This window comes from Mastomys coucha, unplaced genomic scaffold (assembly GCF_008632895.1).
Source record: "Mastomys coucha isolate ucsf_1 unplaced genomic scaffold, UCSF_Mcou_1 pScaffold6, whole genome shotgun sequence".
NCBI classification, from domain to species: Eukaryota; Metazoa; Chordata; class Mammalia; order Rodentia; family Muridae; genus Mastomys; species Mastomys coucha.
In genome coordinates this window covers 113998964-114025116 of record NW_022196912.1, presented here as the reverse complement: position 1 = coordinate 114025116, position 26153 = coordinate 113998964, and the positions used below count along the sequence as shown (strand labels likewise).

At 44.5% G+C, this 26153-nt stretch overlaps 1 protein-coding gene across 2 annotated transcripts in view; it reads right to left on the bottom strand.

The window, feature by feature from the left end:
• The window catches only part of LOC116080221 (potassium channel subfamily K member 13), a 106067-nt gene extending 88953 nt beyond the window's left edge, over window positions 1-17114 (bottom strand). The window contains exons 1-2 of one of the 2 annotated variants that reach the window (XM_031356510.1): window positions 16801-17114; window positions 15321-16397 (exon numbers count right to left, since the gene is read on the bottom strand). In XM_031356510.1, coding sequence (XP_031212370.1) covers window positions 15321-15654 — 334 coding nt within the window. In that variant the 5' untranslated portion in view covers window positions 15655-16397; window positions 16801-17114. Of the gene's footprint in view, window positions 1-15320 lie in introns of both variants that reach the window. The other variant, XM_031356511.1, reaches the window with a different exon arrangement.
• Between the last annotated feature and the right edge of the window lie 9039 nt (window positions 17115-26153).

The following is a 26153-nucleotide window of genomic DNA, read 5'->3' as shown; positions in this document are numbered from 1 at the left end:
AAATAATGACATAAACCAGACAGGCCTAGAACACTTCTACAGAACATTTCACCCAAAAACTAAAGAATACAGTGTTTGTCTCAGAAGCCCAGGGAACTTTTCTCAAAACTGACCACATATGAGGACACAAAGCACACCTCAACAGCTATTTTTTAAATAATTGAAATAATATCCTGCCTCCTGTCAGAGCATCCTTGATTTTAAAAAGCTGGACATCAATAATGGTAGAAATGACAGAAACTACATGAAAATTGAACAACTCATTACTGAAGGAAAATCATTTTTTGTTTGTTTTGTTTTGTTTTTTTGAGACAGGGTTTCTCTGTGTAGCCCTGGTGCTCCCTTTGTAAACCAGGCTATCTTCAAACTCACATAGATCTGCCTGCCTCTGCCTTCTGAGTGCTGGGATAAAAAGCCTATGCTACCACCACCTGGCTTTGAATGAAAACTGGGTATAAACAAAAATCAAAAAGAAAATAAAAATATTTTGGAGACTTGAATGAAAATGAAAATACAACATACTGAAACCTATGGGACACAGTGAAGGACTTTCTAAGAGGCAGGTCCGTAGAACTGTGTTGCTTAAATTAAAGCAGACAGACAGACAGACAGACAAACATAGCCCTGGAGAAATCTCATACAAATAACTCCACACTGGAAAGCTCTAGAAAAGCAAGAAGAAATAGCACTCAAAAGAGAGTAGATGGGGAGAAATAAACTCAGAGCTGAAATAGGGTGATATAGAAACAAACAAACAATATAAAGAGCCAATGAAATGGAGAGATGATTCTTTGAGAAAAGTATCCAAAAGACACAGAGAGAAGATTCAAATTTATAAAAGTAGAGACGAAAGGGGAAACATTACTACAGACACTGAGGAATTTGAGAGAATCATAAGGAAATATTTTAAAAATCTGTATGTCACCAAACTTGAAAACTCCAAAGAAATGGATGAATTTCTTGTTATATATAATGCACCAAAGTTAAATCAAAAAAATGAAATAAAAACTACACACATCCTCTAGTGAAGTAGAATCAGTAATTTAAAAAAAAAAAAAAAATCTCTTAACCAAAAAAAGTTCAAGGAGAGATGGATTCAGTGCAGAATTCTTCTAGATTTCAAAGAACTAATGGCAATACTCCTCCAATTCTTCTACAAAATAGAAACTAAAGGAAACTTTCTTAATTCATTTTACAAAGCCACTAATATCCTGATACCAAACCCACACAAAGACCCAAGAAAAAAAGAAAATTACAGATCAAAAATTCACAATAAAATACTTGTAAACTGAATTCAAGAATGCATCAAAAAGAGCACACACCATAGTTCAGCATACAAAAATCAGTAAATGTAATCCACCACATAAACAAACTGAAAAAAAAAACACCAATAATCATCTTATTAGATGCAGAATGGGCCTTTGACAAAATCTAACCTCCTTTAATTACAAAAGTTCTGGAGAGACCAGGGATTCAAGGGACACACCCCAACCTAACAAAGACAATGCATAGCAAGCTCACAGCCAACATTTTAAATATAGAGAATTTCAAAGCATTTCCTCTAAAACCAGGAACAAGACAAGGATAACCATTCTCTCCATATCTCTTAATATCGTACTTGAAACCTTAGCTAAAAAAAATAAGACAATTGAGGGATGTCAAGGAGATTTACATAGGAAAGGAAGAAGTCAAAATATCCTTATTTGCAGATGATACGATTTTATACATAAAAAATCCCAGAGACTCCATCAGGAAACGTCTACAACTGATAAACACCTTAGCCAAGTGGCAGAATTAAAACACAAAAATTAAGATGTTGAAGAAAGAAATTAGAGAAAACATTAGAAGATGAAAAGATCGCCCATGCCTATGAATTGGTAGTTTTTACTAGAGTGAAAATGGCCTCCTGCCCAAAGTAATCTACAGATTCAATACACTCACCATAGAAATTCTAACACAGTGTTTCACAAAAATTAAAAAACAATCTAACTTTATATAAAAACATAAAACTCAGGATAGTCAAAGCAACTGTGAATAATTCCTAAATAATTAAAGAGTTGCTGAAGGTATCACCATCCCAAATTTCAAGGTGCATCAAGGAACTATTATAACAAAAACAGCATGGCATTTGTAGAGAGCAGACACCGTGAGTGCGGATCCATGGAACATGAGCGATGAGCCAGGCACCGCGGATCCATGGAACAGTAGCAAAAAGCCAGACACTGCAGATCCATGGAACAGGAGTGAGGAGCCAGACACCGCGGATCCACGGAACAGGAGTGAGGAGCCAGACACTGCGGATCCATGGAACAGGAGTGAGGAGCCAGACACTGAGGATCCATAGAACAGGAGCGAGGAGCCAGACATAATTGTACACACTTATGGACATCTGATTTTTAGTGAAGAAGCCAAAGATACACACTGGAAAAAAGACAGCATCTTCAACAAATGGCACTGGTTAGGGTAGATAGTTGTATATGTAGAAGAATGAAAGTAGATCCATATCTATTATCCATCACCAAACTCAAGTTCAGATAAATAAAGGACCTTAATATAAGACCAGATACCCTGTATCTGATAGACGAGAAAGCAGGGAATAGGCTTGAGCTCATTGCCATGGAACAGCCTTTCTGGAAAGGACATTGAGAGCCCAAACACTAAAAACAACAATCAATAAACAGGGCCCCATGAAGCTGTAAAGCCTCTGCACCACAAAGGCCATCGTCATTTGCATAAAGCAGCAGCCTACAGAGTGGAGAAAGGGTTTACCAGTTGTACAGCTAGAGAGGGAAGAAAACAACCCAATTAAAAGATGAGATATAGAACTAAGTAGAATTCTCAAACAATGAGAATTCAAATGGCTGACTTTTAAAATGTTTGATGTCCTTAGTCATCAAGGATATGCAAATTAAAATTACTTTGAGATTTCATCTCACCCCGTCAGAATAGTTCAGATTAGTATAACAAATGACAGCCAGTGTTGGCGAAAATGAAGTCATCACATATTCACTGCCAGAGAGCACAAAAAACTTGCACATCTACTACGGAAACCAGGGCGGCACTTCCTCAACAAGCTGAAAATAGATCTACCACAAAGTCCAGCTATAAGACTCTTGGATATATACCCAAAGGACTCTAGCTCTTACTACAGAGACTCTTGCTCATCCACACTCATTGCTGCTCTCTATTCATCATGGCCAGAAACTGGAAACAACATAGATGTCTGTCAACTAATGGATGGGTAACAAAAATGTGGTACATTTACACAACGGACTACTGTTCAGCTATGAAGAAAAATGAAATTATAAAGTTTGCAAGTAAATGGATGGAGCTCAAAACAACCATCCTGGATGAGATAACACAGTCCCAAAGACAAGTATCGCATGCTTTCTCTTTTATGTGGGTTTTAGCTTTTAAAAGCTTTAGATATGTGTATTTCAGTCTGAATAACTGCAGAGGTTAGGGAGCTTGGGAGGGACCAGGGAGAAGGATCGCTCAATAAAGGGAATAAGAGTATAAGATAAAGATAAGGGGAAAGTAGAGTAAGGAGGAGCAAAGGGAAGGAGGTGGGAGAGTGGGGCAAGGGAGGCGAAATAAAGAGGGACAGCTAACACTAAAGACCTTTTGGAAAGCCATATGGTAACATACTCTGTATAAGCTTCCTAAAATATACACATATATGAAAGGGATTTAAAGCAGTCACCATATAATGAGGGAGACATCCTACACCACCAAGTAAAACCTCCAGTGCCAGGAATGGGTTACGTCTTGTTGAGCTGTGGCTAGAGGGTCTCATAGATCCTCCCAAACTTCATAGGCTATTATTGTCACAGCTACTGGTTACTCTCAGTCACCTAATGGTGAGGTCATACTGATTACTTAAGCCATTAACATGGAGAAATCTAGCTGGTGCCCAACTAGAAGTTTTACCCCTATTGATTAACATTCATGTACTAAAAGGTGCTTTTCACACTACATAAGGAGGAAAGAAAGCATCAGTGTCACCTAGCTATAAACTCTTTGGCTTACACCAGAGACGTGTCTGCAGGATATGACTAGTGTAATAATGGTACAAATGTTATAGGAATAACCAACCAGGTTTGTGGTAGCTGTTGTTTGATTTGTTTTTTAAATCTAAGGCACATTCCTTGAGATGGAACACACACATACATGCCAAAGTGATCAGGAACCTGAGACTAGATAGGTCATGGTCCTAGGGGAAAAATCTACTACTATTATTCTGCTAAAGAAACACAGCCATATGATACCTCCTAAAGACATATTGCTATATCCATAGATAAGGGCCTCCCTCATCTCTCATCAGAGAAGTTTCTTGCAGAAGATGGGAACTAATACGGAGACACACAATTGGACAGTGTACAGGGACTGAGAGTCTTCGAAGCACTCAGCCCTAAATGGAATGTCTTTAGCAAACCCTTCCAAGATTCAGGGATCCATGCTGAAGAGAAGGTAGAAGGATTCTAAGAACCAGAAGTGGTGGATGACTTGAAGGACATGGTATCTTTCAGACAGAACATAACAGATACACATGAACTCACAGAGACTGTCACAGCATGCACAAGACCTGCACAGGTTTAAACCAGACAGAATCCCAGTACTAGGCAGGGGAAATGGACACTAAGAATCTGTTTGTGATTGATACCTGCTGACAAAGGAAGAAAACCAATTTTCTCCAGTGGAGTGTGTAATGCTTTGAATATGTTTGCCCCAGGGAGTGGCTCTATTAGGAGGCGTGTCTCACTGGAGGTGGGCTTTGAGACCCTCCTCCTAGCTGTCTGGAAGCTAGTTTTCTCAGTTCCTTCTCTACCTAAGCTTGGATGTCCTGGACTTTGCTCTGTAGATTGACCTTGAACTCAGAGATCTGTATGGTCATGTCTCCCAAATGCTGGAATTGAAGGCCTGTACCACCATGACTGGACTTAAGCTTTTCTTCACCTAAAACTTGTTCTGTCCCAGGCAGATCTTCAGACAAGGGCAAAAAGTAGCCACATTCTTCATCAAAATACCACAAAACAGTCTCTAGGCTACATTCTTCTCCTCTGAAACCTTTGAGCCTTGCTCCTAGAGCTTCTGGGTATATCAATTACACTCTAGGGCAGGCCCCATGCCCAGAGAGCAGTTGGTCAACACAGAACAGACTCCATGGTTTTTTGTTTTTTGTATTAATGTGTGTATGTTTGTGTGTATTTCTCTTTTTTTCCTTTTATTTTGTTTTTGCCTTACTGACTTTCTTTTCTTTCTTTCTTTTTTAAGTTTTTAAAATCTATTTTGATTTGTGTTGGTTTTTTTTTCTTGCAGAAAGAGAGAGACACAGAATTAACATCAAAGGCAGTGGGGAGGATCTGGGAGGAGTTGAGAGAGGGAAAAGAACATAATAAAAATGTATTGTGTTTAAACTGTTAAAAAATTAAAGTTAAAAATTAAAGAGAATAGTCTTATCTAAATATTATAAAATGAGTAGTGTCTATACATACATACATACATACATATTTATAATTACAATTAAAATGTGACTTAGAGAGCTGTTGTAGTGGCAAGTGATTAGAAATAATTAGACATTTATACTGTGGCTGTGGAACTCACATGACCTTAGGAAGATAGAGCTATAGGAAAATTACTTTTCTATTCACTCCACAGTATTATCCAGATATCAAGACAAGACACACACATCGCAGGAAAAGAAACGTATGTTCATGTCTTTGGGTAGAGATGCAAAAACCCTTTATAAAGTATTAGCAGACCAAATGCCCAGGCATAGAAAAAGGCCTATGCAGCCTAGACAAGTGGTATTTATTGTGGGAGCCCAAGCTTGCTATGATGGCTTAGAAGTTGCTACTGTAATACCCTCTAGCCATGGCACAAAGGGGAGAGTCACAAGGTCCTTCAACAGAGGCAGGAAGCAGTCCAGCTAAACACCAGCTCCCCTTATAGTTTAAAGAAAGAAGATTTCTAGTGGAAAGATGCCTGGTGTCCTCAGGAAGGCCAGCTCTAGAACCAAGAGCTCAGTGGTGGGAAACAGAAGTTCTAGTCCTGCGAGCAGGATGGAGTGAGATGTCCATTCTCAGGAGCGCTGTGCTCAAGACTCCAGTCAGGTCCGAGGATAAAGATACAAAATTTCCAGACGAGAAAGATAATTAACAGTATCTCTATTTACCATTCTACCATCTCCTATACAGGAAACCCCCGGGGAAACCACTGAACTATGCCAAGAACAGACAGCAGAGGACAGCGGGATCACAGCACTCAAGATCAAACCGACGCAAAAGCCAGCTCTGCTCCTGTGCATGCGAACTGAAGGAAATCCACAGAAAATTAAGAATGGGATGTTACTAAGGACAGGATACTTGAAAATAAATTAACCAAGGAAAGTGCAAAACTCACTCTGAAAACTACAAAACACTGCCTAATTAACATAATTAATTAATAAAAAGATCTACATAAAGAGGGAGGCAGCTCACATTGCAGACCAGAGAATTTCATATTGCTGGCTGGAATGAATATTCCCAAGCTAGCCTACACACTTAACATAAGTTTTCTCTATAGAAAGGAGCAAGATGGTCATATCATTCTCATGGATGTCTAAGGAACCCAGAAAAGCTAAAAATAGTTCCCAAAAAGAAGAACAATGTTGGAGGACTTACCCTTCCTAATTTCATCTGACTACAAAGTCTCCATATCCAAGGCACTGGTATAAAGAAAGCCTACACATTGATAGAATCAAACACAGTCCAGGAATCAATCCTCACAGTAGTGGCCAATTGATTTCTGACAGAGGTGCCAAAAAGAAATTCTGTGTGTGAATGGGAAGGTGGGCGGGAGAAAGAGGGTACAGATAATGACAGACTTTCCAATAAATGTTACAGGCACACCTGAACTTCCACTTGTGCATGAGAGTAGACCTATATCTCCTGCCATATGCCAAGTCTGAACTCAAAATGGATCAGCCACCTGAAGGCAAGAGCAAAACTACAAAGAAGAAAACAGGTACAATTCTTCAGGACTGAATTAGACAATGACTTCTTATCCAACACTAAAAGCATATGCAACAAAAGAAAAAGGGGGTGGAGTGGGCTAGAGAGACAGACGGCTCAGGGGTTAAGAGCACCGACTGCTCTTCCAGAGGTTCTGAGTTCAATTCCCAGCAATCACATGGTGGCTCACAACCATCTGTAATAGGAATCTGATGCCGTCTTCTGGTGTGTCTGAAGACAGCCACAATGTACTCACATACATGAAATAAGTAAATAATAAATAAATCGTTAAAAAAAAAAAAAGGAAAGAAAAGAAAAAAGGGGGTTAGGGCTGCAGAGCTGGCTCTGCCATTAAGAGCACTAAATGTTCTTCCAGAGGACTCAGGTTCAATTCCCAGTGCCCACTAGTTATTTCAGTTCTGAGGGTATCCAGCTCCCCCCCCAGCTCCCCCTTCTGGACTCCACAGGCACTGCAAGCAGGTGGTGCACTGACATGAACATGCAAAACACCTAGACACACAAAATAAAAATGATAAAGAAATAAATAAAATAAAACCAAAAACTAGATAAATTGGGCTCTATCACAATTTAAATCTTCTGTGTTTCCAGGGACACTAAGAAGTTAGAGAAAAGACAACCAACCTACAGATCCTGTGTGATGAGGAAAGTCTTGGATCTAAAATACAGACAACACATATACAGTTCCTAGTAAAAGAACAGATGACCCAGTTGAAAACAGGCAAAGGATATGAATATATATTTCTTTCAAGATAGTATATATAGGACTAGTTGTGGTGATACACAGCCATATCCCAGGACTTGGGAGACGAGGTAGAAGTCCACGGATTACCCAGTGAAGCCTTGTCTCAATTTATACACACATAAGGAGTGTATAGAAGGTCATTATAGACATGAACATGTTACTCAACATTACTCGCTATTACAGAATGTCAATCAAATCTGCAGTAAGGTCCCATTCCAACCTTCCATGGGATAGTGAAGAAGTCAGACATGATGTAGAGAAGGAAGGCAGGAGGTGCTGCCAAACTGGTGCCTTCCTGGGACTGTTGTCCCACTCTGGACATGGGCCTTGTCACTTCTTGTGTTCAACAACAACAACAACAACAACAACAAAAATATATATATACATACACACATATATATATATATATATATATATATATATATATATATATATATATATACAGGCAACCCAGTGCCACCTAAAACTGCTCTCCTTGCCATTTTCTCTCCTCTGTGATTGCAGACCCAGAGAAATAGCGCTACAGGCAATGGAAGGGTGTGCTGCCACTGCCTGAAGGCTAAGGTGCCAGCGCAGGAGAGGCCCCAGGCTCCTGCACAGAAGCAGCAGGCACATGCGCACACGCAGCTGGGGTCTCTTGTTCTTCCGCTTCACTCCAGGTTAAAGGGAGCATTATTCCCAGACTGGGCAGGAAAAGTAACTTCCATGAAGGTTCATCTCACTGCCTTTACTTTCCATTTGAAAGCAGAAGCAAAGCTCGAGGCAAATCCAGTGATGCTGTGGAAAGACCAGTGCAGCCCCAGGTACGGAGGCAGAGAAGAAAGGAACTGCAGGTGAACTGGGACTGTGGAGAAAGACATTGTTCTTGCTGGGCCTGGTGGTACATGCCTGCACTTGAGAGATGAAGGCAGGAAAGTTGCTGTGAGTTTGAGGGTAGCCTGGACCACATAGCTAGTTCCAAGAGCTGGGACTACAGAGTAAGATCCTGTCTCAAAAACCAAGGAAGGAAGGAAAGAAGGGAGAGAGGGAACGAGAGGTGGAAGAAAGAAGGAAGGAAGGGAGGCAGGAAGGAAGGTTGTTCCTAGTTGGGTCTGGTGGCACAAGACTGTAATCTCAGCTACTCAGGAGGCTAAGGTAGGAAAACCTTAAGCTGAAAACCAGCATAAGCTCCAGTTAGCTCTAAGTTCAGCCTGAGCATCTTAGTAAGACTCTGTCACAAAATAAAGAGACCAGAAAGGATTAGGAGTACAACTCAGTGGAAAGAGGGAGGAGAGAGGGCAGGGGAGGGATGATGATGGTGGTGGTCTTCAGAAGTGGGATGGAGAAGGTCAGGAAAGGATGGGCTCTCTGCTCATAGATATGAGGATACCAGGAAGGCTTGGGAATGCTTTTTCTGAAGAGTAGGAGACCAGGACTTGGGAGGCTGGAAGCTGGGGTGGTAGAGCTAGACTCAAGGTCAAAAGGCTCTGCATTGTTCAGAGAAGGCATCTCAGTTTTATCTCCAAACTGAAGGATAGTGGTAGAGATAGCTTTTGGCCTCAGGTCATTTGAATTCTGTCTTGATCATACTTAGAGAGTGACCAAAAGAAACACTCACTCTACTGGTTGGTTTTGTGTGTCAGCTTGCCACAAGTTGGAGTTATCACAGAGAAAGGAGCCTCCCTTGAAGAAATGCCTCCATGAGACTAGCTGTAAGGCATTTCTCAATTAGTGATCAAGCGGGGAGGGCCCATTGTAGGTGGTGCCATCCCTGGGCTCTTCGTCCTGGGTTCTATAAGAAAGCAAGCTGAGCAAGCCAGAAGAAGCAAGCCAGTAAGCAGCATTCCTCCATGGCCTCTGCATCAGCTCCTGCCTCCAGGTTCCTGCCCTGTGTGATGTCCTGTCCTGACTTCCTTTGGTGATGAACAACCATGTGGAAGTGTAAGCTGAATAAACCCTTTCCTCCCCAACTTGCTTCTTGGTCATGGTGTTTTGTGCAGGAATAGAAACCCTGACTAAGACACTCACCTACCATAGTAGAAAATCAGCATTGAAAGAAAACCAGGGATGGAAAGAATGAAGAAGAAGAATAGAGAGAAAACCAAGTAGCAAACATGGCAAATTTTCATACACATAGAAAAATAGAGAGTCAGTTAAAAATAAAAGGGCATAAACATGCTAAGTGGTTACTTAAACCCAAAACTACTGATGATTTACCCCTCAAGCAATGGTTTAAAGGTCAACATACATTGGCTCATATGACACAGAACTTTCGTTCCAGATTCAGATGTTTAAGATAGCCACTGTCCCAGAGAGCATGAAGAAGGTAACCAAGTTAGCCCGGAGTGAGCGAAGCTATGCAGGTTATGGAGTTACCGACCAAAAAGTTGATGAATTTAAATGTCCTGAAACACTGCGGAATGTTGTGCGGAGCGTTCACGAGGATTAAAGGCTGGTGTCAGGGTGGGGGTGTCGCTGTTCCCTTTACCTCCAGAAATCTGTGACCCGAGGAAAAACTGGCTCAGATATATACAGATTCCAGGACACAAAGAAATGTTCAAAGAAGAAAACAGAGAATTGTACAACATGCACACTCTCAGATCATTATGCGATAATTTTAGCAATAAATCAATGCATAATTATAGAGCCAACCTCACAGAACCTTTAAAAAGCAATCTTTCTGAATAACACTGGAGATGAGTTAAACAGCTACATAGAGAATGAGCAAGAATATTTATCTTAGCCAAAGGGTGTGAATTATGACAAACTAGGAAAAATACTCTGTCAATCAAATAAGTATTTTTTTCCTACACCAAAAATTCAAGTCAGTAAGAAGGTAGTTGAAAAGGATGAACATTCATCTGATTAATTTTCTCCCTCCTCCTCTGTTTTTCTTTGTGTGTCTCTGTCTCTCTGTCTCTCTGTCTCTGTCTGTCTCTGTCTCTGTCTGTCTCTGTCTCTGTCTCTGTCTCTCTCTCTCTCTCTCTCTCTCTCTCTCTCACACACACACACACACACACACACACACACACACATACCCACACACACACACAGGGTCGTGGGGGAAGAGAAGCTTCCTGTCACCCCATCACAAGAGATGAGGGCCCTTAGCCTTGGAAAATGGCCTTACCATAGCATAGAGAATCCCATGAACTCCTCAGAACAGTTTGAAAACCACTTCAATGGTCAGTTGGTTGGCCCAGTATCACCATGATATTCATCAGCTGCTTCCTCCAAGGGAATTCCCAAGACACAGACAACCGGGGTACCAGTGTGCCAAGAGCCAATGGGAAAGGCCAGGAGGTGACTTTGGGATCTGCTGGGGAGTGGTGGGGGTAGGCAGTGGAAGTGGGACAGACATTGTCAGCTATCATGGTATGTGGGGAGATGTTTAGTTGGTGAGGAGTGTGAAACACGATGCTGGACGTCAGTCTTTGTCTACATGGCCAGTTTTGCTCAACACTTGCCTTGTGCTAGCAGACACTGGGAATCACACACTTCTTTGGAGCCTGCTAGCCAGACCATCTCTACTTGTCATTATTTCAGGGTACCTAAAAAACATTACAACTGAGGAGAGGGGTTGCGGTATCTAACTGGGACCAACTCTTCCTACAAAAAGGGCCTACAAGGAAGAAAAGGCATGGGGACAGCTCTGAGTGTCAGCTTGGAAGGGAGAGCTCTGTCACCTCCAAGTGAGCTACTTCTAACCCATCAAGAAGCTGTCTGTGCCTCAGAACCCCGCTGCTGTTCCCCGGAGAGTGAGGCCAGCATTACAAGGTTTTTGTAAGAGTTCGATGTGTACAGAGATACACGCTGGGTTTAGCCCCCAGAGGACAGTTATGCGGTTTCCACATTATGGAAACACATTAAAAGAAAGAGAACGCTGAATGGTGTGTGTGCCCAGATGAAGATGCATTTTGATAATCAGAAGAGCCGAGAAAATGCGTCTCCCTATCTCAGGAAGAAGCGTTTTCACATGTGTCACCCTCCAGGGTGACCAAGAATCCCGTGTGCACTAGACTATAGCGACCTGCAACATCAAGGGGCCGCAAAGGAAGGGAGAGCTTCCTGTCATCCCTTCCCAAGGGAAGCGAAGCCAGACTTCTCTCTCCTGTGACCCAAGATCATCTGGGGGACTTCAAGTCCCCACAGTTGTCTAGCTAGCATGGTCTTAAACTAAGACAGGGAATTCTTGTGGTGGTGCTGCTCTCACCAGGGCCCAGCTGCCCCCCCCCAACGCCCTGCACCCCATGTTATACTCATTTCCACTTTTTTGAAAAGTTTGATCTCTATTTCACTGACTACCAGTGTCCTCCATCCCACAAGGAGAGGTGATCAATAAAAGAGATGCAGGTGTGATCAGATCAAGCATCCCAAGAGCTTAATTAGGCTTCTATAGATGGCCCTTAGGATAAAGGGAAGATGCAACGTGTGTGCTGAAGAGGCACCACTGGAAAAATGCCTGGCAATCCACGATGGAAGACAGGGCTGGAGGGAGGGATGGGAAAGGGAAAATGAGTGTTTGTGGGGGGGGGGGGGAGACCACAGCGCTGAGGGGTTGTGGGGAGTGGGACCTTCTTGTCATTAGCTGGACTGGGTTGCTTCCGGGTCTGAACTCACAGGCTGAAGAAGTCACACACTGATTACAAGCTCCTTTGTTTCTGAGCTTTGAAGGGGACAAGGTTGATGCTGGCTACCTCCTGGCACTGTCCTGTCTTTTAGAGACTCCAGGTAATAGGTTAAGTGAGAGTGAGCTAAAAGAAAGAGGAAGGCCATGCCAATTTTGAGAACAGAGCAAAAGAGACAGGAAGAGGGGACCTGAAAGGTCGGAATGACAGAAGGCTGGAGCCTGGGAAGACTTAGGGGAGGATCTTAGGGGAGGACCTAAGAGGTGAGAACCCCCAGGGCCATAGGAAAGATGGACATTTATAACGAGACAACTTTAAGTTTCCTTAAAGAGGCAAGGGAACATTGTATTTAGTTTTTCACTGCTTTGGCTATTGGACCGGTCTTTTTTGAAAATACAGCCACTTTACACAGGACCTTGTAAGATTAAGTTTTCAAACTGTACTGTGGGAATTTAGCCATTAGTTAAACTCAGTGGGAGACTGGCTCCCAGAACCTAAAAACAATAGGAGACCAGCAGCTCGGAGAATCCAGAAACAAGGGAACCAAGACGACCTGGCCCGAGAACCTGAGAGGTTAAAATTTTCAAACTGTACTGTGGGAACTTAGCCATTAGTTGAACTCAGTGGGAGACCAGCTCCTAGAACCTAAAAACAATGGGAGACCAGTTCCCAAGAACCCAGAAACAAGGGAACCAAGACGACCTGGCCTGAGAACCCAGAAATAACCTGGCCCAAAACAATTGCCAGGTGGCTAGCCTACCCCTGGACCCTAGCACGAGCCAGCACCAATCAGAAACCACCCTGTACCTTCCCCTTACCCTAGTCTTCCCTTTTGCCCCAGCAACTGTACAGGAATAAAAAGCTGCCTAAGACCTTGCTCAGGGCCAGACTCCTCTACCCCTACGAGGGATATGAGTCTCACCCCAGCTAGCTGGAATAAAAAGCCTCTTACAGATTACATCAAGTCCATGTCTTGGTGGTGTGTGGGGTCGTCGTTCCTGGGATTTGAGTGTGGGGGGTCCCTCCAGGAATCTCACAACCTCAGGAATGATTTGTGTGACAGCCACATCAAACCCACCCCTTCCTCACAGAGAAAGGCATGGAAAGGAAGAGATAACAGACTAGAATTGAGAACTCAAACAGAAAAATCACTGGATTTCAATTACTATAAAGGAGTCCGGATGCAACCCGCTCAGGTCAACACAGGAAAGGACAGGAATGCGGGGTGGTGAGAACTTTGTTCTGGTCAGGATGCCACAATCCTGAAAGTCTCCAGTTAGGACACAAGTAACAGAGGAGATCCCAGCTTCTTGGAATGGCCAGTCTGAGCTTCCCTGTGAAATCTTAGGAGGTGGGTCTCAGAGGAATGAGCCTCTTACCCTCCCTTGAGTGGGCACAAACTCACTGGCTGCTCTCGCTCCTGCTCTGCACACCCAAGCACTTACTGTTCTTCAGCTGGAAATCTTAGGTGCACCTGCCATTGTTCACAGAGAAAACCATTTTAAAGCATAGCAGAAATTCCAGCTGTGCCTGGAAATGGAGAGCAGTTGAACGACACCTCTCATCCTTACAGGGGCTGGGTGGAAAAGATGCTCTAAACACAGGCATGAGAGTAGAAAGCAGTCTAGAAAGCCTGGTGCATGAAGCCGCAGAAATGAAAACCGTTCCTCTTTCTAGGTGACAAACAGCAGACCACTGAGAAAAAAAAGACAGAGTGATGTGGGGTTGTGAGCTGGACCATCTAGCAGGAAGCACTTGAGTACAGTTGTCATGTCCCCAGTCATTCTGGTCCCTTCTGCCTTCTCATTTGCTGGCCAGCTGAGTCATGGGTTCCTGGCTAATCTTGGGAAGTCTTTCTTGGTTAATCAGGTCTAGAGCCTGAGGCTCCTGTTTGAATGTACTCTTCTCCTGGCAGAATATCTGCATGACACCTCAAGGTGGGTCACCTGTCATCGATGCCACCGGCAAACCCTAATAGAGGGCACCAGGACCTTGGCTGCTGAGAATCCAGCACAAACATGTCCAGTTGCGGCCATGAGCTCTTGCAGTGGCTTCTGTACTACTTCCCTTCTTCCTGTCGGAGCCCCTCCCCCATCACAGGCCTCTTTCCCCAGGACAGCTACAGTACTTTTCCCAGCCCACTCATTACTCAGCTATTCATCAATAGTGAGCAGTTTGTGTGTGTGTGTGTGTGGGGGGGTGCTGCACAAATTCTCCAGTTCCCACCTTATTCTGCAAGGGAATGTCACAGATGGCAGCCCGCCACACCATTCTCAAAATTATTAGGGGTTCAGCTGCCTCCTACTAAATTCTAACTCCATCTCATTAGCCACCAGACCAGGCCTAGCAGTCCTTCCTCAGCCAGCACCTCACAGATTTCTGTACGCAAGCTGCTTCTGCCCCAATGTTTGCCCCTATGTTTAGTCCCTAAACTCAATTCATAGGAACTCAAAATGGCTAGACCCACGGTCACTTTCCCCCTGGTTCTTCACGGAAGGAAACACGTCCCATTCTTTGAGCCCCACTTTATACTCTTCTGCCTCTTTCTGAGCATGTCCCTGTAAGTTTAAAATCACGGCCTTTCCTTTGAGCAGTGGCTTGTGCATAGTTCAACACTCAGTGAACGGTCCTAGCTTTCTATCTCTTTGTAAGCACCCTCCACAGAATTCATGAACTCAGCCCTGTCTCCTAAACCAGATTGACTGTCTACAAAAGCTCTTCCCTAATTAAAGAACTATTCAAATTCCCGGCGACTGGTTAACAAACAGCTAGTTCTGGTCTAGGCAGAGGTCTGGGGTAATTCTAATAATCTTCGGGTGTGGTTGGGATCCGTTCACACCTGTTGATTAGCAGCAAAGGCATCGCTGGGCGCCCCAGTGGAGAACCCCAAGAGTGAGATGCTGGGTCCTGCGAGGGCCCAGGAACTAGGGGCATCTAGTGACCAGGCGGCTCACTTACCTATGGTAGAAACCACTGTGCCCACGAAGTAGAAAGAGCCTGTGAAGTCCCAGCGAGGGCGCACGCTGTCCATGCGGATGCCCGCCCTGGTGGCTTCCTCGTAGTGGCGGAGGAAGCCTCGTAGCTCTTCGCGGCTCAGGTTGTGGCCCCGGCTGAAGTTGGCCAGGCGCTCTTCCCAGCGCTGCTTGGCCTGCAGCTCCTGCGCTAGCTCCAGCGCGGAGAAGACCGCGGCGCCGCCCAGCAGGTAGAGTAGGATGAGCCCCGCGAGCAGCAGGAAGCGCGCGTTGTCCTCGTTCAGGTGGCCCGGGCTGCAGCCGCAACCGCGGCCAGCCATGACCCTGGAGGACAATCCCGAGAGGGTCGCTGTCCGCGGACTTGTGCCCACGCCCCTGGGAGGATCTGCTCCGCCGACCTTAGCCCGCTCTGGCTCTGCTTGCGGGCTCGCCCATTCCCGCGGCGTGCTCCCCAAGGCGGCGAGGCTCTCCCGGCCGCCGCCTCCTCGGTCGTTCCTGTGAAGCCAGCTCCCCACGTCCGCCTGGACTCGTGGTTTCGAATCCGCTTTGTCGTCGCCGCCTCCCCGTCCGCTCTGGAGTTCTCCTTAAGACTGAAGACCAGAGGGTCGGGGCGCGGAGTCTGCTTCGGCTTGGTGCGAGGGTGCGGGCGACCCAGGTTCACCCTGGCTCCCAATTCGGCTCAGATTGGGGAGGGGGCGTGGCGTGCCTTCCAGGCAAACTCCTCAAAACTTGAACTCCTCTTGAAGATAAGGTCGTGGCTCCAGGGGGAATCGGCCGGTAAGCTTAACCTCTAGGTCCGGGTTCCTCGGAGCGTTGCTTTCCAAGCTGTGATGGCTGGGATGGATACAGGCTGTCCTCTGTCTTCGGTGCCTCTCCCCGTAGATCTGTGTTGCGTATTAGTGACACTGTTCCGCCGAACCTCTATCCACCAGAATAATCAGGGCTCAGAGGCTGGAACCGGTTTGGGGCAGACCCACGGACGCAGGGCCAGTGCGAAGAGGCAGATCACCGGCTTGGATCTCCGCTGGGCACACAGGCTCCGCGGCAGCACGAGGGCGGACCGCTGTGGGTAGGAGAACAGAGGGGGAGGTTGGAACAGTGAAGGAAGTTAGAAGCATCCTCCCAGGGAGCCTTCCTTGACTTCCCCCTAAGCAGATCTCCCTTGGCTCCTAGGCCCTGCACCCGGCGTTCTCTGTCCACACGTGCCGGCCCTGCCAGCCTGTCTCCCGGAAAGCCGGCCAAGGGCAGCGGCCAGAAGAGTTCCATCTCTTCCACCCGGTTTTGATCGCCTCGGCTCTGTAGTTCTTGCGCAGTCAGTGGCCCTGAGCTGAGTACTCCAAGCTATACAACACGTGAGCCGGCAGCAAGGCTCTCTTGCGAACCGCTGGGGCGCCCACCCAGAGACCCCAACTTGCCATGGCCTCTGGACCCGCCGTCGCCTTCGCGTCTCACCTCCCCAGACGCACCTGCTCTGTGGGACAGGTTCAGGATGGTCCCTGGCTCCCCTTCTCAAGTGGCCTTGCCCTGCCCAGTGGGTCTGGGAGCAGAAGTCCTTGTCCAGAGCTGCCTTCTCTGTGGAGTTCTCAAACGCTGCAACAGGTGGAGCCCTGCTGCTGCCAACCGTGGCGACTCCACCCTGTGCCCGCCTCTTGGCCTCGGGGCCAGTCTCCTGCGCAAGTCTCCTCCGCCCGCGCTCGCCAGGAGCTCGGAAGGCCAACCTCCGAACAGCGATGCTCCCACCCGGGTGTGCAGATCCCTGGAGTGGTTGCTTAAGAGATAGGTCGAGAGCCTTGATGGTCTGCGTGGGGCCCTCTGGGGCCAGAAGAGGGCGCTGCGTGCCCTTCAGACGCATCTGGTCCCCAGCAGTTTAGCCACAGGGGATCGACTGCGTGAAGGAATGGATTCATAGCCACCCACGATCTAAACAGAATTTCTCCGCCTTTAGAGAGAGTGGTCCCAGGAGACCCACCCACGACACTCGCCAGAAACAGAACTAGGAAAGCTTGCAGTTCTGTTGAATATAGATGCAAATGATTTTGGTGAGAGTAACTAACAGACCGTTTATCTTGCATTATGTCTCCTGGAGAGGAAGAACTTTAGAGCATATTGAGTTCACACCCAGGGTGAGTGACCCAATTACCTTCACTAGTTTAAGAAAAATTTCAAGTACATCAAAATTGAATGAATTTTACAATGACACAACACACCACCGCCTAGATCTACAAGGGACAGTTACCAGGCTTGCTCATACTTACTGTTCCTTTCTATTCACCAACCCACTCAGGATGCAGTTTGAATGGCTGTAGACAACCACACAGTTTCACCCATCTCCGACCAGTATCGGCCATTTTTAAGAGCTCTATTCTCGGATTTTTGTTTATGTGGTAAAATTTGCATACAACCACATGTAAAATTTGCATACAACGACATGCAAATGTACCATTAGACTTAGGAGCCAAACAAACAATGGCCTCCCTCCCTTATCATCTAAAAGCCAACAACTGATTAAAGCTCCCACAAATACCTTCCCAGCAAATCCCCACCCACATTCCTGCAGAAGTAACCACTAGTTTGAATTCTTTTTCTACCATGGATTATGTCTCCTTTATAGAACTTGGTTTTGTCTATTCAGGTCTCCGGTCTCACGAGAACCAGTTCCGGGTCTTGGGTAAAGTGTGTTTCTGAAGCACACTGCCTGCTACTCAAAGTAGCTCTTCTAACCAACAATGCAGTGTCCACATCCTATAGACACTTGACAGTGCCAGCCATTTTAGTTTTAAGCCCTTAAAGTTAAAGCCCTTAAGTTTTAGTTTGTGCCTGTATACAGGCACATAAACATCTCTCCTTGGGACTGTGTGTTCTCTGGATACCTTGTATATTGGACTTTTGTAAATGGTTCGAATCTTTTGCCCACTTAAAAGCTTAGTCTTGGGGCTAAGAAGATGGCCGAGTCAGTAAAGTGCTCATCACACAGACATGAGGACCGAGGACCGGAGTTCAGTTTCCCAATACTCGTAATAAAACGATGAGCATAGTGGTGAACTTTTGAAATTCTAGCCCTCTTGGGCAGGTAGGACAGGTGGAGCGGACTAGCCACACCTCCCTAGCCAAATCAGTGAACTCTAGGTACAGTGAGAGCCCCTCTGGTTTCCACATGCACAGACGTGCACACACATACAACATACACATATTCACACACACAAGATGGTTTGTATTATTGAAGTGCAGTGTTTTATATAATCTAGACTACCAGTCCTTTCTTAGATGTGTATTTTCAAACTTATTATTATTGTTGTTGTTGTTACTATTATTATTATTATTATTCTCTGGAATACCTACTTGTTAAAAAAAAAGTTTCCTGACAAAATTTTCAGTTTTGGTAAAGTCCAATTTTCCAGTCTGTAGTGTTTGACATCCTATGTGCATTATATTATTGCTTTCAAGGTTGTATATGTTTTTTTTACTCTCTCCTCTAATTTTTATTGTTGCTCTGGGTGGTATAGAGTTTATTTATTGTGCACGTGAGACAAGGTCACATTGTCCAGAAGCATACTCATTTTTCTAATGGCATTTATTGAGAAGGAAAGTAAGAATACATTTATTTCAGGAATCTTTTATTTTGTCCATTATCTATTTATCTAGTTGTTATGCCCATTAAAAGCATTCAAATGAATTTATAGCTCTTGAAGTCAAGAAATGCAAAGTCTCCAACTTAGCTCTTCTATACATACATACAGACATACATACATACATACATACATACATATATATATATATATATATATATATATATATATATATATATATATATATTTGGTTTTTCGAGACAGGGTTTCTCTGTATAGCCCTGGCTGTCCTGGAACTCACTCTGTAGACCAGGCTGGCCTCGAACTCAGAAATCCGCCTGCCTCTGCCTCCCAAGTGCTGGGATTAAAGGCGTGCGCCACCACCGCCTGGCTCAATATTTCTTTGGATGTAATAAATTGTTTTCATTTTAAAAATAAAAAAACTGTGGTTTTAAAGACAGACATTTTAAACATAGGCACAGGAAAAAGTCTATCTTGATTAGGACTGTGTTAAATCTGTTTTGGGAAGAAGTGGTATTTTGGTGATTCATGAATGAGTCTATTTCTGCATATATGTAGCTCTCCCTTGTTGTTATAGTACAAGGACCTTGCACATATTTTATGAATCTAACATAAAGATTTGTTTGTTCTTCTGATTGTATTGAGCATAGAAATTCAAATGTTTTATCTTTTTATGTTTGCTATTGTATCCCATAGACTTGCGGCACTCATTAGTTTCAATGGTCCTTTAGGAGTTTCTATGTATGTAACTGTTGTCTGAAGTGGAGGTGTACTTTAACTTTTTTTTTTTTTAATCTTGTCTTATTGCAGTGCCTAATAATAAGGTACAGAAGAGCTGGAAGGTTATTTTTGCTAAGCTCTTAGGTATCCTTCAGCTTGTTATTACAGATGCTGCGGGCTGTAGGATTGCCATAGATGCTCTTGGGCCACCTCCAACCCCTAAGATGGTTTCTTTGTGAAGTCCTAGCTGTCCTGGAACTCACTCTGACTTCAAGCTCAGAGATCTGCCTGCCTCTGCCTCCCCTGTGCTGGGATTAAAGGTGTGAGCCACCACCACCTAGCCATAGATGCTCTTCTTGGAGGTGAAGATATTTCTGTTTATTTTTATTTCTAGTTTTCTGAGATTCTTTCTTTCTTTCTTTCTTTCAAATAAAGCAGAGATGACTGTTGTTTTGTCAAATGCTTTCTCTGTGTCTATAACTAATCTTATGTTATTCTTTATTCTGTTACTATGTTACATTTCACCAATTTATTATTTTTAGTTAAGGATAAACTACAAAAAGTATGAACATTTAAAAGCATGGCTGTTTTGAGGTAAAGTCTCCTTGGGATTATATTGCATTTTTTATTTGTCCACTTCTCTTTAGGTGTGCTGTGTTTCCCCTCCTAGCTACTTAGGAGGAAAAGATCTTACCACTTAGATGGCAAGACCATTGATTTTAGACTCTTACTTTAAAACAGTCTTTTAATATTCATCACTGCATATAATTTGCTTGGACTCAATCAATCACCATCTCTTCACCCCCTTTTCTTCCCAACACACACATACACACACACACACACACACACACACACAGTACACTAAGTGGTTCTTATATGTGCATTGTATGGGACCATGTACTGGAGGATGGGTAGACTCAGGGACTCTGTCCCTGAAGAAAACTGACAGTCCTTCCCTTAGCAGCCAGCAGTTGTCAATAGCTCCTCAGATAGTGGAGGAACTTTGAGCCCCTCTCCCATCCATGCTGGGATTTCAGCTGGCTTGGTCTTGTGCAAGTCTTGTGTATATGGTCCTTGGCACTGGGATTTCATATATGCAATTGTGTTGGCATGTTTGACAAATGCTGTTTTATTCTTGACATCTTTCCTCTGGCTCTTACAACCTTTTGCCCCCCCCCTTCTGTCATAGACCCCTTTTTACTAACAATTTCTTCTAAACTTTTTCCAGTTAGTTCAGTGCTCCCTGAACTATAAACATTTGGGGGGGGGATGTAGTATTTTCACAATATTTTGCTAAAATATTTATTTCTCCTTTGGCTTGTAAATCATATATAAGTATTTTGCTTAATTTTTGATTAAAAAACTTATTTCATGTGTACTTTTACAAAATTGTCTAGTTAGATGGTCTGTCTTAGCAAACACACCAAATGCTCTTCTGCAGCCATAGGTGTGCGGAGCTGTGACGACTTCATTTTGGTAAAGGTATCTATGAGTGCTTTTTAGCTCCTTTTCTTGTTCTAGTTAATTCTATGGATTGCCAAAATAGGGGTACTTAAAGCCACCAGCTACCGTAACTGTGCCATTTCAAAACTTTGGGGGCCATAAGGGGGCATAGACATTTGTTACATCCTCTTCATGTTTTGTTTATGTGGGATGCCTGGTAGACAGAGGACTTTATGTGATATCAGTCCAGTGATGACAGCATTCTTCCACCTGACATTTGCATATCATTTCCAACCCATTTGCTTTTAACCTGTCATCCTCTTTATGTATTTAGGTTCTTACCTCTACTTTCTCCCTCTTTACTAACCATCAACTAACTCACAGCTGCCTCTTGTCTCAGTCAACCAGCATGCTGACCTCTGCGGCTTCTAAAACCAAGCTTGGAGGCATCTGCTCAGGGGATCCTAAGGTCCTGTGGCTACTGCAGCAGCTGGGACTCTTAAATCTACCCATTTTCCTGAAGCAAATGGGGCTTGGTAGCCTGGAATTAGTGCTGTGGAAGAGTGCTGGCTTCCTGGGGGCGTTGATTTCCCTTTTCTATTCAGGTTGCTAAGTTACAAAGGCTCCAGAAGTGGCCGGGTGCAGACTTGCTTACCAGGGACCAGACAGAATCCTCATGACTTCGATGGAGTTCTTGCCACTCTGCTCAGGGTATCTTTCCGTCCGTCCTTATAGTCCTCTAGGGATTAGCCCTACTTTTCAAACGAGAACCGGAGTATGTGGGCACTGGAGGACTGACCTAAGGTCACATAGCTAGACAATTGTAGTAAGTCACCAGTGCCCTGAAACTCACAGGTGTCAGTTCAGTTCTCAGTCCTTGACTGGGGTGACTGTCCATTCAGGGTGGGTGAGCGAGCAAACCTAGAAAGGAATACATTTTACACTGGAATCCTGGCAGTGCCCAGCTATGGAAATAAAAACAGACAAAACCTAACTCGCTCTGTCGGTGCTAGATACAAGTATTTGATTCCATCTCATCCAAAAGTGCTGGCTGGGACCCACTGGCTTGATTAACAGGGATTTCCTGATTCACCATGGATTGCCATCCTTGGTTAGAAAAATTAGTTCTACAACATTCAGGTTACACAGAGCTCATCTATTTATGCAGCTTTTCAGAAACTTGGATTTTAAAACACATCCTACAAGCTTGTGTAGAGTTTAAGGAGCAGGCACAGAAAGGGTCCTCCAGCACAGAGTCAACGCTGCTCCCACATGTTCTTCTTGCTTGGAATCCACACCTTGTTTCCCATCTCTCTCTGGCAACCTCTCCTGCTCCTTCCTTCCCTACCACAGGGTGTGTGAGGGGGTGTGTGTGTGTGTTGTCTGGGCTACACACTCCTGCAATTCACAGAATGTACCAGGGCCACAGGGGTGTGTGTGTGTGTGTGTGTGTGTGTGTGTGTGTGTGTGTGTGTGTGTGTGTATGCTCTCCTGCTCCTTCCTTCCCTACCAGGACCACAGGGTGTGTGTGTATTGTCTGAGTTACTTCCCTACCAGGGCCACAGGTGTGTGTGTGTTGTCTAGGTTACACACTCCTGCAATTCACAGAATGTACTTGTGGCTCAAGTTGGTCCACTGGGGCATCCAGGCCTCTGGCTGGAGTTGTGTGGGAAAGAGTCTCTTTTTTCTGGATTGGCTCAAGTAGGGAGAGCGTTTGTGAGAATGATGGCCAGATTCTTGGGAGCAGAGCTGAGATCTGGGCACAGTCTTCACTGTATTGTGACTCCTCTGGCCTCAGCACCCTCACTGAATCTCAGCTAAAGTCTCAAGACTCATTAACCCATTTCTGTAACTATGGAAGCATCCTGACTGATGCATCCTTTCATTAGAATATTGAAAAAAGGTTACAGAATGGCAAATGACTATAAAGACTTCTAAATTATAGCAAAGTCAATTATCTGAACACAATCAGCATTCAGTTGTCAGGATAATTTCTAAAGAACCTAGGAACAGCCAGCCAAGCAAGGCACATACGGTGACATCATCTGTGTCCTTGGGCACAGAAATGGATATGTGCTAGCCAAGGCAGATCCAGCACCAGCGATGAGGCACAGCTGCTGTTCACTAGCTAGCTGGGTGACCTTGAACCTTATACACCCCTCTAATACACCGAAGAGAATCAATCTTACCTGTGCCACAGTGTGGAGCTATCTATACGGTCAGCTATGATCAAATCGACCCACAACAAATGCCTTCCAGCCTCCAATTCTCCTGTGTGGTTCATCCTGAGTATCTTCTTACTTATGAATATTGGAAACAAGAGTTTGGCCCAAATCTCTCCCACTTGATAAATAGCAAGAAAACGTCCCTACACTGCCCCCTGCAACTTGTGTTTTGTCAGACTCGTTTTAATGGAGCTTTTCACTGTCTAAAGGGAAGGGCTGCTTTTGTGCATTAGCTGGGTTCTGCTTGGAGATGGGCTCCCTTGAACACTGTAAACCACAGGATCCAGATTACATTGAGACTTCCAAAGCTTTCACCTTCATTTGCATGCCACTCTGTTTGTTAGTAAGTATTCCAGTACCTAATTTCCTGGGCTGCCTCTTGCTTGCTCCAGCATCTGGCATCCGGTCTAATTTTTGCTACATTGTACTTTGCTCTAGTCAGTAGAAACAGCAGGCTTCAGTCAGGGAATATAAGTGAATAAACTCAACAGTGTCGATTTTAGCCCTCCACACTCAACCAGAGAGGAGCCCGCTCGGCAGGAAGCTAGCCTGGAATAAGTTATTCAGCCACTCAGACCTGCATACTAATGTGGCATTTAGTGTCGAAGTTTATGTGCTTCTAGTTGGTTCTGACATGCCAACCATAATTTGTTATTACAGTGGATGGAATCACTAGGCCTTGCATCTATAGTTACATGTCCTGTATATAAAGCCCATCCCTGGCCAGGACATGGGAACTACACCATCTGGGTTCAAATCCCAGCAGTCTGGGTTCAAATCCCAGTGATGTGATTTTTGGATGAATAACTGCTTAGTTTTCTGCTTACAAATGAGAATCAGAGAGCCTGTTTGATAGGAGACTGGATGAAACACAGGCGGCAGTTCTGGGAAGATGGAGCTCAGGAACCAGTGGGCACACGGGCTCAGCGATGACCACCTGCTCCATGCTGGGTTGCTATAGGCATTTCCCAGAAGCTAATGGTTTGTGTGTGGAGCTTATATGAGCAATGCATCTAAATCACAGTTGGCAGGGATATAAAAAGAAATGCTAGTTAAGTACAGCTTCCTGTGAGTCAAAATGAAGCCTTATTTAAAAGACAAAAAACAAAACAAAACAACAACAACAAAAAAAACCCAGTAGTTTGCACTATTGTCTTGTCTGAGTTACTGCTTAAAATGAGCAAGCTACTAGGATAATTTCCAAAGACTTTACTGTAATTGGATCTTACCTATGCATAACATGCTTTTTAGCATATAGTCAGTAGAGCTTTAGATTTATTCCTATACTACAGTTAAGCTATACTATTCCTGTTAGTGACTGAGTTCTTACGTAGACTTGTATTATTTTGCAATTTGTATTTAGCTACCAATATAACTGCCGTCCTATAAATGTAAATGGAACGCCTGTGCAAACCTCCATTTTGAGGTGTTCTTCAGTCAAAGGCATGTGTCCTAAGTTCTTTCTTCAGTTCTTAAAGATGTGATTATAACAGTAATTCTCTGGTAATGAAAGTCAAATGCTCTCCCCAAACTAAAGAAGTACTGCATGGCTGCTCGTGTAGAGGGCTAGGGTTCAGTTCCCAGCGGCCATGTCAGGCAGCGCACAGCTTCCTGGAACTCCACTTCCAAGGGCTCCCAAGATACCTGTACACATGTGACACCGACTTATAGAGACACAGAGATGAAACTGAACATAAACCACCTACATCATTCAGAAATGGTTTCATAATCATTAGGAATACTTATAAGTTAGCCTAGACAATCAGCTTTTTGCAGAAGAAAAAAAGACATGACAAGATCGATCCAAGATTCTTATTCTAAACATACTAAGTCTTGTATATAAACTCTATTTTCTTAAAAGTCATATGACATCTTTAAATTTTCTATTCAGGGAAACCATCTAACATCTGTTGCAAACCAGGACACCTGAGCTTGTGTGGTGAGGTGAGGTGTAGCATGTGTGAGCTTCTGGGGCAGCAGAGCTGAGTTCTGTGAGCATCCCTTGAAGGTTCGGTCCCTCATCTGCAGAACAGGGACGGAAGCACCGGATACAGAGGAACCTCGGGAACCACTGCCTGCTTCTGTCACGGGGCCAAACACAGGCTCTCAAACTGTGGTTCCTGTGTGCACGTGTGGGACACTCCTCTGATGACTCTGTTGGCAGTGACAGAGAAGCAGAAGTTGGCTGTTTCACATCGTACCAGGTCCTCAGCAGGCAAAGTCACTCTGTAGTATGTCTGAGAGACCTCAAAGACAGAGGAGGTGGGAAACAAAGGATGGAAGGGGTTGTCATGCTTCACACTGGCAGAAGGGCTGCTTAGCTCAGGAAGCCGAGCAGGAACCTGTGAATAATGAAGTACAATGTCCTCAGGGACACTAGCAGCATGATCTGCGGCCTGCAGCACTTTGGGTAAATCAGCTGCTTCCTTGAGGAAGAGGAGGAGGAGGAGGGGGGCAGGGGGAGGAGGTAGGAGGAAGAAGAAGAGAAAGGAAGAGGAATGAAGAGGAGGAAGAAAAGGGAAGGAGGAAGAAGATGAAGGAAGGAGGAAGAGGAGGAAGGAGGAAGAGGAAGAAGAGGGGGAGAAAAAAGGAAGAGGGGAGGAAGAAAAGGAGGAAGGAAGGAAGGGAGGAGGAGGAAGAAGAAGAGGGGGAGGAAGAGGAAGATGAGGACAGAAGAAGAGCCCATATAGATAAAGGCAACCCGTTTTGGAAACCCATGTGTTCTCATTTGTTCCTGGGACATTACTTCCTTGGGCATTAGCAACTGTCTAGAAAGCATGTAGGCTTGGCTCAGACCTGCTCTTTGCATGGCCCATGTAGGCTTGGCTCAGACCTGCTCTTTGC